This window comes from Sphaeramia orbicularis, chromosome 14 (assembly GCF_902148855.1).
Source record: "Sphaeramia orbicularis chromosome 14, fSphaOr1.1, whole genome shotgun sequence".
In the NCBI taxonomy this organism is placed as follows: Eukaryota; Metazoa; Chordata; class Actinopteri; order Kurtiformes; family Apogonidae; genus Sphaeramia; species Sphaeramia orbicularis.
The window spans coordinates 55,353,081-55,365,882 of record NC_043970.1 but is presented as its reverse complement, the minus strand read 5'-3'; the positions used below and the strand labels follow the sequence as shown (position 1 = coordinate 55,365,882).

Genomic DNA, 12,802 nt, shown 5'->3' with positions numbered 1-12,802 from the left:
TGTAGACCACCTTCAGACTGTAGACCACCTTTAGTCTGTAGACCACCTTCAGACTGTAGACCACCTTTAGTCTGTAGACCACCTTTAGACTGTAGACCACCTTCAGACTGTAGACCACCTTCAGACTGTAGACCACCTTTAGTCTGTAGACCACCTTTAGACTGTAGACCACCTTCAGACTGTAGACCACCTTCAAACTGTAGACCACCTTCAGACTGTAGACCACCTTTAGACTGTAGACCACCTTCAGACTGTAGACCACCTTTAGACTGTAGACCACCTTCAGACTGTAGACCCCCTTCAGACTGTAGACCACCTTCAAACTGTAGACCACATTTAGACTGTAGACCACCTTCAGACTGTAGATCACCTTCAAACTGTAGACCACCTTTAGACTGTAGACCACCTTCAAACTGTAGACCACCTTCAGACTGTAGACAACCTTTAGACTGTAGACCACCTTTAGACTGTAGACCACCTTCAAACTGTAGACCCCCTTCAGACTGTAGACCACCTTTAGACTGTAGACAACCTTCAGACTGTAGACCACCTTTAGACTGTAGACCACCATCAAACTGTAGACCACCTTTAGACTGTAGACCACCTTCAAACTGTAGACCACCTTCAGACTGTAGACCACCTTCAGACTGTAGACTACCTTCAGACTGTAGACCACCTTCAGACTGTAGATGACCTTTAGACTGTAGACAACCTTCAGACTGTAGACCACCTTTAGACTGTAGACCACCATCAAACTGTAGACCACCTTTAGACTGTAGACCACCTTCAGACTGTAGACTACCTTCAGACTGTAGACCACCTTCAGACTGTAGACCACCTTTAGACTGTAGACAACCTTTAGACAGCAGACCACCTTTAGACTGTAGACCACCATCAAACTGTAGACCACCTTTAGACTGTAGACCACCATCAAACTGTAGACTACCTTCAGACTGTAGACCACCTTTATACTGTAGACCACCATCAAACTGTAGACCACCTTTAGACTGTAGACCACCTTCAGACTGTAGACTACCTTCAGACTGTAGACCACCTTTATACTGTAGACCACCTTCAGACTGTAGACCACCTTTAAACTGTAGACCACCTTTAGACAGCAGACCACCTTTAAACTGTAGACCACCTCCAGACTATAGAACACCTTCAGACTGTAGACCACCTTTAAACTGTAAACCACCTTCGGGCTGTAGACCACCTTTAGACTGTAGACCACCTTCAGACTGTAGACTACCTTTAAACTGTAGACCACCTTTAGACTGTAGACCACCTTTAAACCGTAGACCACCTTTAGACTGTAAACCACCTTTGAACTGTAGACCACCTTCACACTATAGACTACCTTTAAACTCAAGGCCACCTTTATACTGTAGACCACCTTTAAACTCAAGACCACCTTTAGACTGTAGACCCCCTTCAGACTGTAGACCACCTTCAGACTGTAGACCACCTTAACTGTTGTAATAGTTGGACATGTACCCTGCATAAAGAACACTAACTCTAACCCTTTAACTCTAACTCTTTAACTCTCTAAAGCTAACATTTTAACTCTAACTCTCTAACTCTCTAACTCTTTAACTTTAACTCTCTAATTCTAACTCTCTAATTTTAACTCTTTAACTACCTCTTTAACTCTCTAAAGCTAACATTTTAACTCTAACCCTTTAACTCTAACTCTTTAACTCTCTAAAGCTAACATTTTAACTCTAACTCTCTAACTCTTTAACTCTCTCTAACTCTAACTCTTTAACTCTAACTCTCTAACTCTAACCCTTTAACTCTAACTCTCTAAAGCTAACATTTTAACTCTAACTCTCTAAGTCTTTAACTCTAACCCTTTAACTCTAACTCTAACCCTTTAACTCTAACTCTTTAACTCTCTAAAGCTAACATTTTAACTCTCTAACTCTTTAACTCTCTCTAACTCTTTAACTCTAACTAACTCTTTAACTCTAACTCTTTAACTCTAACTCTTTAACGCTAACTCTCTAACTCTAACATTTTAACTCTAACTCTAATAAAACTCTTGACTCAGTGTTGGTTTCAGTGTCGTTCTTTGTGGGACTTCATGTCACCATTCCTTCGCCTTCCTTTCGTGTCGATAATCTGATTCCATCTGTTTCCATCAAATACTTATTTTGTACAGAATAATTCAGTGGTTTCCATGACAACGATGAAAAACACAATCCTGTAGTCAGTGATTATTTCAAATTAATTAGAAAATGAACGGTTTGTTATTTCTAATGCTGATCTATAAGTCCTGAACCTGTGGGTCCAACAGGGTTCATTGGTTTGGTCTTTTCTATAGTTTTTATTTTCACTGTTTCATTATTGTTTAATAAATAATGACAGTGTAGTTTACCATTCTATCTATCTATCTATCTATCTATCTATCTATCTATCTATCTATCTATCTATCTATCTATCTATCTATCCATCTATCCATCCATCCATCCATCCATCCACACACACACCACTACTCTGGGTTATGGTTATCCTACCACTCCAGTGGGGCTAACCCTGACCCTAACCCAGGATTAGGGTCAGGGTTAGGGTTAGGGTTAGGGTCAGGGTCAGGGTCAGGGTCAGGGTTAGGGTCAGGGTCAGGGTCAGGGTCAGGGTCAGGGTCAGGGTTAGGGTCAGGGTCAGGGTCAGGGTTAGGGTCAGGGTCAGGGTCAGGGTCAGGGTTAGGGTCAGGGTCAGGGTCCACTCCATGCCTGCAGCCCAGGGGTAAAAACCACAGGATTCAAGGCACACTGCTTCGTTTTGCTGTTTAATGTCCAGTCAAACATGAGGAAAACAGACAAACAGAACATGTGAACACGCCCATAAATAATCAGTGTATGAGTGAATCTGCTGGGGGGGGGGGGGGGTCCTTCTCCTCTACATGTCATCAGGATATAAATGTGCAAAGGTTACTGCACATGCTCAGTACATACAGATGTCCTTCCTGCACATGCTCAGTACATACAGATGTTCTTCCACGTCCACAGGGTTTATTTTGACTCCATTTCAGATGGAATACATGACAAAGGTCCAGTCACTGTCTCCTGAACCGGACCCAGACTCAGGTACTGGACTCGGTTCTGGCTTCTCCAGTCGGGTCTCCTGATTCTTGGTGTTTCTGGTGTGAACCGGGCCCAGGCCCATCGGTGCTGTTTAATGGACTCTAGTACCACGCAGGTTTCCATGGTGACCAGCTCTGTGTTGAGTGGAGGTGAAGGAATGGCGTCCCCTGCTGGGCCTGGGTCCACAGGATCCACAGGGGTCCGCTGGGCCCAGGTCGACAGGGGTCTACTGGGCCCGGGTCCACATGGGTCCACTGGGCCCAGGTCCACAGGGGTCTGCTGGGCCTGGGTCCACAGGGTCTACAGGGGTCTGGTGGGCCCAGGTCCACAGGGGTCCACAGGGGTCTGATGGGCCCGGGTCCACAGGGGGCCAAAGGGTCCACAGGGGTCTGCTGGGCCCAGATCTACAGGGTCCACAGTCCAGTTACAGCCCGGCGCTATGGAACATCAGTATTTGCCAACGCGGATGTTGGGGTTGAGGAGAGGGTCTAAGTTTGGGTCAGAACCAGCAGAGGCTCGTCCCAGTTTCGCCATAATGATGATCAACGTAAAGAATCCCAGAACTCCGACCAGGAGGAGCATGAAGACCCGCTGCTTCCAGGACAGAGACGCCCGTTTGGGCCCGGTCCGGTTCCTGTAGAGAACACAACAGAGATGGATCACAGACCATGGACCCACAACCAGAACCACAAGCACAACCACAACCAGAACCACAACCACAACCACAACCACAAGCACAACCAGAACCACAACCGGTCCAAGCGCAGTACTGACTTGAGGATCTGGGCGAACCAGCCGAGCGCTGGGCGGCGCCGGTATTTGTCATCGTCAAAGTCGATGTGCGTGGCCGAGCTGCGAGCGGCGTCACGGGTGTCGTAGACTTTTCTTGGCGATGAAGCTGAATTGAAGAACAACAGAGTCAAGTTTGAATGAGTCAGTCACAGATTCAGATGAATTAACGTTCAGATGAAGGATCAGACCTTCGACAAAGCTCTGAACACTTTGACTCGCACCCATTCATCGGCCACGACCTGGAACCGGCCGCTCAGTCTGAAGTGGACCCAGAACCAGACCTGGGCCTGGGTCCAGATGGTCGTATATGAGGAATGTGAATGGGACACATGGGGGGGTGGGGGTGTTCCATGCCGTACGTACCTCACACCACCACACTAGGGATGTAACCATTACCGGTATAACGATAAACGCGGTAAAATCGCAGACGGTTAGTATTAGCGTTTAAATTCTAATTATTGTGATAACCGTGTTTGATTACCGCACTTTCAGGGGAAAAAAACGCCTATGAAAAGATCTGCTTTTATGTCAAATATCTGAGTATAGTTTTAATTTATTACAATTTTAATTTTCTATATTTTTAAATTAACACATTATTCTGATAATATTATGGCTTTATTGTTGGAATATGACGACTTTAATCTCATAAACGAATGACATTTTAGTTAAATTATGAGGGTTTTTTATGACTGCGACTTTATTCTCATAACATTGTAATTCTTTTTGTATTCGACTTTATTCTCATAAAATTACAGGTTTTATCTCCATATTTTCTGACTTTCTTCTGGTAGTGCCCAGTGTTTTTCTTTTCTTCTGTGGTCCTAATACTCCGTCGTAGCTTTATTCTCCAGTTCCCTGTATTTGTAAAACTAGGTTGGCCTCAGTTTCAGTTAGTTTACTAATCATGTAGGAGCACAAGGTTCACAATCACAAAATGAAGACAAAAACCAGGAAAGATCTGATCATGAAACCAAGAGCTGCACTAAGAAGGAACGTTAGCCAAAACAATAGGTCATTTCAGGTCTGATTGGACCCAAAAATTCAGCTTAAATGAATGTTAGCTGACACCAAACAGGATCCACAGATATAGGTTTGGTTTCCTGGATTTGTGGATCCATCTCCTTCTCTTTTCTTTGTCTTTCGGTGTCTGTAAACGATAGCTCCCACTGCTTTAAGAACCTGAAAATACAATCAATCTCAATGTCCAAATGTCCAACGCTAACATGGACTTGATTAGTTTTTAGCTTTTCTTACTAACTGAAGACGTTCAAACAGGTGCTGGTTGTCTTGACGGTTACCATGGTTACCTGTGTGTATGGTGAGGGTGTCACTGGTGTTGGGTGTGGTGAAGTTGACGACGGTGTGATCCTGCAGATCTGAGGCTCCATTTGGACCGACACCGCCCACGTCATCCTGTGCCGGAGCTGAGATGGAATCGGCCGATTGGCCGAGGCCAGGGCTGTAGGCGTGGCCTGGGCTGTAGGCGTGGCCTGGGTACAGTTCAGGTGATTCTCTGGCTGTGGCATCAGAAGAGAACAAAAACATACCTGGATCAAAACGTCCCCTTCAGTCTGAACTGAACCCATTTCCAGACCACCCTCCATAACCACATCCATGTTCAAAGACTCACCATCGAACATGGACCAGTCGTTGTAGTCGGTGACATCAGCAGGCCCCACCTCCTCCGGGACCCCCATTGGTTCTTCCATCTGTCACAGGTCACATTGGTCAACGCTCCGTCACATCCGTCCACATCCCTTCAACACCAGAACAACACAGTCCTTACCAGGGGCAGCCCTAGCCCGGCTCTGGCCCAGTTCACCGACGACAGCTGCTCTCGGAGGACGTCTGCGATTGGACTGGCCAAGTTGGGGGGCGGGAACAGCGGGCCCTGACAGCTGGGACACTGGTATCCGGCCGGCGCCGTGTGGACGGGCAGCCGCGAGGACAGGTCATTAAGACAGGACCAGTGGAAGACATCTGTGGACAGTCCAAACAGAACCATCAACTGGGTTCACACCAGTACAACCACTACCCACGGAGTCCACCCCAGTACCACCACTACCAATGGAGTCCACCCCAGTACCACCACTACCCACGGAGTCCACCCCAGTACCACCACTACCAATGGAGTCCACCCCAGTACCACCACTACCAATGGAGTCCACCCCAGTACCACCGCTACCCACGGAGTCCACCCCAGTACCACCACTACCAATGGAGTCCACCCCAGTACCACCGCTACCCACGGAGTCCACCCCAGTACCACCACTACCCACGGAGTCCACACTCAGACACACTTTAATGGTTTAACTCTGTCTTTGGAGCTAGGTTCGGGTTGGTGTAACCTGGGTTAGGGTCAGGGTTAGGGTTGGTGTAACCTGTCCCTCGTTGGTTTAATAACCCTTCTATTAAAACCACCTCATGTCCAACATCAGTAAATGACAGTAAAGGAACAGATTCAACTGCACTGATAGTTGGACACAGATGAAAGCGTCCATTTACCGTAACAGACCAGTCTGACGGTGTCTTGTGCATTCAGTGGATGATCACAGAGGGCACAGTTTGGATTGTAGTCGCTGTCCTGAAGCCACTGTAAGTACGACTGGACGATGCACTGAAAACACAAACAACAAACAGTGTGAGGGTTAGGGTTCTGTCACTGGGTTCTTCTAATGCTGGGTTCTTCTAATGCTGCTTTTCCACTACATGGAACTGACACAACTCTACTCAGCCTGTTTGTGTTTCCATTACATCAGGGCTCTCAAACTCATTTTCTTTCAAGGGCCACATTCAGCCCAATTCAATTTTAAGTGGGCTGGACTAGTAAAATAATAACAATAATAACCTATAAAAAAATGACAACTCCAATTTTTTGTCTCTGTTTTAGTGCAAAACAGCCCCATTTAATTGTGAAAATACTTTATAAACTATCCAAGCAAAAAAGATGTGAAAAACCTGAAAAAAACTGAAATTTCTTCAGAAAAATCAGTGTAATTTTACCAATCTTCTTCCTCCACTTCTCATTAGTCCATGTGCATTCTGGATCAGATCTACAAAGACACTAAACACTGAGGAACAGGAAGAAAAGAGTTCAAACTGGACTGAATTTAATACGGACATTTCAGGTTGGACACATTTGTTCAGGTTAGTCACATTTTATTGGTACAGGAGAGTTTGGAAATATTTTCATAATTTATTATTTTCTGCACTACAACAAAGAAAAAAACATTAAAGTTGTCATTATTTATAGGCATAAATGTAATATAATTTTTTTCACATCAAACCGTGAAGAAAGTATGAAGTAATTAGTTTTTATAGGTTATTATTTTACTTGAGATCAAATTGGTCTGTATGTGGAAAATGAGTTCCACAGCCTTGACTGTGGAATTTTTACACTTTGTAAATTCATCCCACGGCTTGCATTGAAACCTTTGGCGGGACGCATTTGGGCCCCGGGACACATGTTTGACACCCCTGAATTACATAAAAGAACCCGGAATCTCAGACCTGGTTCTATGTTTTTAATGTCTGCTCGGCCGAGGTTCCAAAATGGGTGAAGAGATACATGTGACACGCCATTTTTAAAAAAACAAGACTGGGAAGTTTATCATAAATATAGCAGTAGGTTAATCCATAATGCACACCCACAAAACCACACTGTGTTCGGTTGAGGAGGTTCTGACATTTCCGTCCTCTGTGGATGATGAAAAGATTCAGTGTGAACCAAGGTTCTAATAGTTTTGGATTTTTCATTCTAGTTTAGTTTTATTTAGTTTGGACTTTTTTTCTCTAATTCAGTTCATTTTAATTAGTTTTTAGAGCAGGTTTGATAGTTTGTATTAGTTTTCATTTTTTTCGAAATGCTTAATTTTAGTTCAGTTGTAGTTTAGTTTTAGTTTAGTTGTAGTTTATTCGTCTCTTTTCTCTTCTTCTCTGTCGTCGTATTCAAATAAATCCCAGACAGGACTCTGCTGCTTTCTCCCAATTTTAGTCTCCATGTTTCCAGGTAGAGTGGGGACTAGAAGACGACTGGAAACCACAAGTGAACACAAGTGACGGACCAAAAAGTGTCGTATGGTGCCATTAGCTAAAAGTGCTAGAGCGAAATAAATCAATTTTGTATCAATCCGACCTTGCCAAAGATGGAAACAAAGGGAATTTCATCCATAATTTCTGCACGTTTTAATTAGTTTTGTAAATACACAATACAGTTTCAGTTAGTTATGTTTTTTTTTTTTTTTTAATTATAGTTTCTATTTATTTCAGTTAGCGAAGATGTTTTTTCAATTCTAGTTTTCGTCATTTCGTTAGTTTTCGTTGACGATAATAACCTTGGTGTGAACTTGACGGGGCAACACGCAACAAACAAGTTTATCAGCAACTCTCAAAGAAGATGACAAAACAAGGCATGATGTTGGGGAAGTTAGGCGCAGCATCGCTACGACGACCAGGTCCTCTAAAGTGGGTAGTTTTTTCTGTTGAGAAAATCAGTATTAACAATACTGTAAATGGAAACTGTCTGCAGGAATAGTTCCTGGTACCAGAGTCAAGTCGAGTCAGTACCACGTAGTGCACAGGCGTCAAACATGCGGCCCGGGGGCCAAATCTCCACATCTGTGTGGAAAAAACTGAAGTGAAAAAACCCCCAAAAACATTACACTGTGAAAATATTTACATTTACAAAACTATTTTTCACAATAAAATGCAAATAAATACATAAATAAAAACAAAAATAAGAACAACCTGAAATGTGCAATCTGAACAATATTCTGTCTGTTCCTAAATGTTTGGTGCATTTATGGATCTACTGGGATCTGCAGTTGTGTTCATAATAACAGATGGAATATTATTTAAATTGTTCAAATTTTCGTTCCAAACTCCAAAATTTGAACAATATTCTGCCTGTTCCCAAATGTTTATGGAACACTGTGTGTAAATGTACATGTAGAAATAAGAAGTCCAGGCAGAATAGTGTTCAAATTGCACTAATTTTTCAAATGAACTTTCTGTTTTTTCAGGTTATTCACATCTTTTTCGTAAAATGAAAATATTTTCATAATTTAACTGGGGTTTTTTTTGTACTAAAACAAAAAGAAAAAACTATTAAGTCATTATTTTACTGGTTCTGGCCCACTACAGGTCAACTTGGGCTAAATATGGAACTGAACTAAAATGAGTTGGACAGCCCTGACGTAGTGGAAAGGCGGCATAAGTCACAAACCTTGTTGTGGTTGGAGACAGGCAGTGTTCGCACACATTGACGCGATGTTCAAAGCAGAATAAGTTGGTCACCTTCCTCTTCGGACACTTGCACAGACCCATGTCCACCTGTTCTGTGACGACAACAAAGCAAAAAGGCAGAAGAAAGACACTGGTTGAGCTGGAAAAGCACAGAGCACAGCATCAGTTCAGAGTTCCAGGATGTGAGAGGGTTAAACAGCAGTGGTCGTGTGTCGGAATAGTCTTATATATAGTCTATAAGTCTGAATAGTCTTATATCCAGTCTTTCAGTCTGTATAGTAGTCTTATATATAGTCTTTCAGTCTGTAAAATAGTCTTATATATAGTCTTTCAGTCTGTATAGTAGTCTTACGTATAGTCTTTCAGTCTGTACAGTAGTCTTACGTATAGTCTTTCAGTCTGTACAGTAGTCTTACGTATAGTCTTTCAGTCTGTATAGTAGTCTTATATATAATCTTTCAGTCTGTATAGTAGTTTTGTATATAGTCTTTCAGTCTGTATAGTAGTCTTATATATAGTCTTTCAGTCTGTATAGTAGTCTTATATAGTCTTTCAGTCTGTATAGTCTTATATATAGTCTTTCAGTCTGTATAGTAGTCTTATATATAGTCTTTCAGTCTGTACAGTAGTCTTATATACAGTCTTTCAGTCTGTACAGTAGTCTTATACATAGTCTTTTAGTCTGTATAGTCTTATATATAGTCTTTCAGTCTGTATAGTAGTCTTACATATAGTCTTTCAGTCTGTATAGTAGTCTTATGTATAGTCTTTCAGTCTGTATAGTAGTCTTATATATAGTCTTTCAGTCTGTATAGTAGTCTTATGTATAGTCTTCAGTCTGTATAGTAGTCTTATATATAGTCTTTCAGTCTGTATAGTAGTCTTATATATAGTCTTTCAGTCTGTATAGTAGTCTTATATATAGTCTTTCAGTCTGTATAGTAGTCTTACATATAGTCTTTCAGTCTGTATAGTAGTCTTACATATAGTCTTTCAGTCTGTATAGTAGTCTTATATATAGTCTTTCAGTCTGTATAGTAGTCTTACGTATAGTCTTTCAGTCTGTATAGTAGTCTTATATATAGTCTTTCAGTCTGTATAGTAGTCTTACATATAGTCTTTCAGTCTGTATAGTTGTCTTATGTATAGTCTTTCAGTCTGTATAGTAGTCTTATGTATAGTCTTTCAGTCTGTATAGTAGTCTTATATATAGTCCTTTCAGTCTGTATAGTAGTCTTATGTATAGTCTTTCAGTCTGTATAGTAGTCTTATATATAGTCTTCAGTCTGTATAGTAGTCTTACGTATAGTCTTTCAAGTCTGTATAGTAGTCTTATATACAGACTTTCAGTCTGTACAGTAGTATTATATATAGTCTTTCAGTCTGTATAGTCTTATATATAGTCATTCAGTCTGTACGGTAGTCTTATATATAGTCTTTCAGTCTGTACGTAGTCTTATATAAGTCATTCAGTCTGTAATAGTAGTCTTATATATAGTCTTTCAGTCTGTATAGTAGTCTTATATATAGTCATTCGTCTGTATAGTAGTCTTATATAGTCTTTCAGTCTGTATAGTAGTCTTATATATAGTCATTCAGTCTGTATAGTAGTCTTATATATATAGTCTTTCAGTCTGTACAGTAGTCTTATATATAGTCTTTCAGTCTGTATAGTAGTCATATATAGTCATTCAGTCTGTATAGTAGTCTTATATATAGTCATTCAGTCTGTATAGTAGTCTTATATATAGTCATTCAGTCTGTATAAGTAGTCTTATATATAGTCTTTCAGTCTGTATAGTAGTCTTATATATAGTCATTCAGTCTGTATAGTAGTCTTATATATAGTCTTTCAGTCTGTATAGTAGTCTTATATATATAGTCTTTCAGTCTGTACAGTAGTCTTATATATAGTCTTTCAGTCTGTATAGTAGTCATATATATAGTCATTCAGTCTGTATAGTAGTCTTATATATAGTCATTCAGTCTGTATAGTAGTCTTATATATAGTCATTCAGTCTGTATAGTAGTCTTATATAGTCCATTCAGTCTGTATAGTAGTCTTATATATAGTCATTCAGTCTGTATAGTAGTCTTATATATAGTCTTTCAGTCTGTATAGTAGTCTTATATATAGTCTTTCAGGTCTGTACAGTAGTCTTATATATAGTCATTCAGTCTGTACAGTAGTCTTATATATAGTCTTTCAGTCTGTATAGTAGTCTTATATATAGTCTTTCAGTCTGTACAGTAGTCTTATATATAGTCTTTCAGTCTGTATAGTAGTCTTATATATATTCTTTCAGTCTGTACAGTAGTCTTATATATAGTCTTTCAGTCTGTATAGTAGTCTTATATATAGTCTTTCAGTCTGTATAGTAGTCTTATATATAGTCTTTCAGTCTGTATAGTAGTCTTATATATAGTCTTTCAGTCTGTATAGTAGTCTTATATATAGTCTTTCAGTCTGTATAGTAGTCTTATATATAGTCCTTTCAGTCTGTATAGTAGTCTTATATATAGTCATTCAGTCTGTACAGTAGTCTTATATATAGTCATTCAGTCTGTACAGCAGTCTTATATATATTCTCTATATGAGTCAAATGTCCTTTTACCGCCGCCCTCCTCCTTTTCTGTTTCTAACTCGTACTTCCTGAAAACCTCGGCTTCATAATCGTGTTTACTGAGACTAACGCCGAAATACACTTCTGTTCAACACACTCTGTCTGAACCCGGAACCCGAACCCGAGCCCGTTTCCCAGTAGCTTTATGGAAGTTGTCGGGTAGCGACCATTAGCAGCTAGGCTAATGCTAGCTTGCTAACTTAGCCTAGGCCGTTGTTTCCGTTGTGGTAAATGAGGTGCCGTACCTTTCACAAAGCCTTCCTCTGCTTCTGTAGATGAAGTTCCGCTCTCATTTGTGTTTCTTTGTCCGAAGCAGATGGACTTTCTTCAACTTCGCTGCTCCGCTTCTTCACTGTTTTTGTGCCACGTCTCTTCCGGTTCGGTGTCTTCTTCGTGTTTTCCTGTCACAGTCCGAAGTAAATGAGCTTCCGCCTCCTACTGGACCGGAGTGGACCTGCACCTCCCTCTGCTGGACCGGAGTGGACCTGCACCCCCCTGCTGGACCGGAGTGGACCTGCACCCCCCTGCTGGACCGGAGTGGACCTGCACCCCCCTGCTCCAGGACATGGGCATAGGTTGATGCACTGGTTTCCATCCTTTTTTGGCTCCTGACTCCATTTTAACATCACAACTTTCTGGCGACCCCACACATTCAAAACAGAGACATTTTTTTGCTAAAATTAATTTGTTTTGATCATATAATAGTTTGCTTTAGTATGTTGCCAATAAACATTATTTTAACCCATATTAGCCTATATATAATAATGTATATAATGCACCTTTTTAAAATTTGTGTGTGTTGTTTTAAAGCTCTACCGTATGATGTGGCATTTTTACACTTTTCTTTTGTCATCTTAAAATGCTCCTAATAAGCGTGTGTTAAACTAAAATGTAAAAGAAATCCACCAGGTATTGAAACTCAAAAATGTTTAATTCTCATATATTTCTGATAAAGTCTGACCAATCATTTTATTCGGTCCGAATAAATAATTGGCCGAACCTGGCTAAGCCTCCTGTCAATCATCCATTACGGCCGTCCAGCATCCGATCCATTAT

The 12,802-nt window shown here is 41.1% G+C and overlaps 1 protein-coding gene across 1 annotated transcript; it reads right to left on the bottom strand.

The window, feature by feature from the left end:
• Positions 1 to 2,764: 2,764 nt before the first annotated feature.
• Positions 2,765 to 12,182, bottom strand: LOC115433146 (zinc finger protein-like 1). Its single transcript, XM_030154411.1, is given in 9 exon segments — positions 2,765 to 3,720; positions 3,861 to 3,984; positions 5,177 to 5,395; positions 5,509 to 5,587; positions 5,665 to 5,858; positions 6,384 to 6,495; positions 9,103 to 9,122; positions 9,125 to 9,214; positions 11,992 to 12,182. Coding segments are annotated over 8 exon segments (1,014 nt in total). The 5' UTR covers positions 9,204 to 9,214; positions 11,992 to 12,182; the 3' UTR covers positions 2,765 to 3,533.
• Between the last annotated feature and the right edge of the window lie 620 nt (positions 12,183 to 12,802).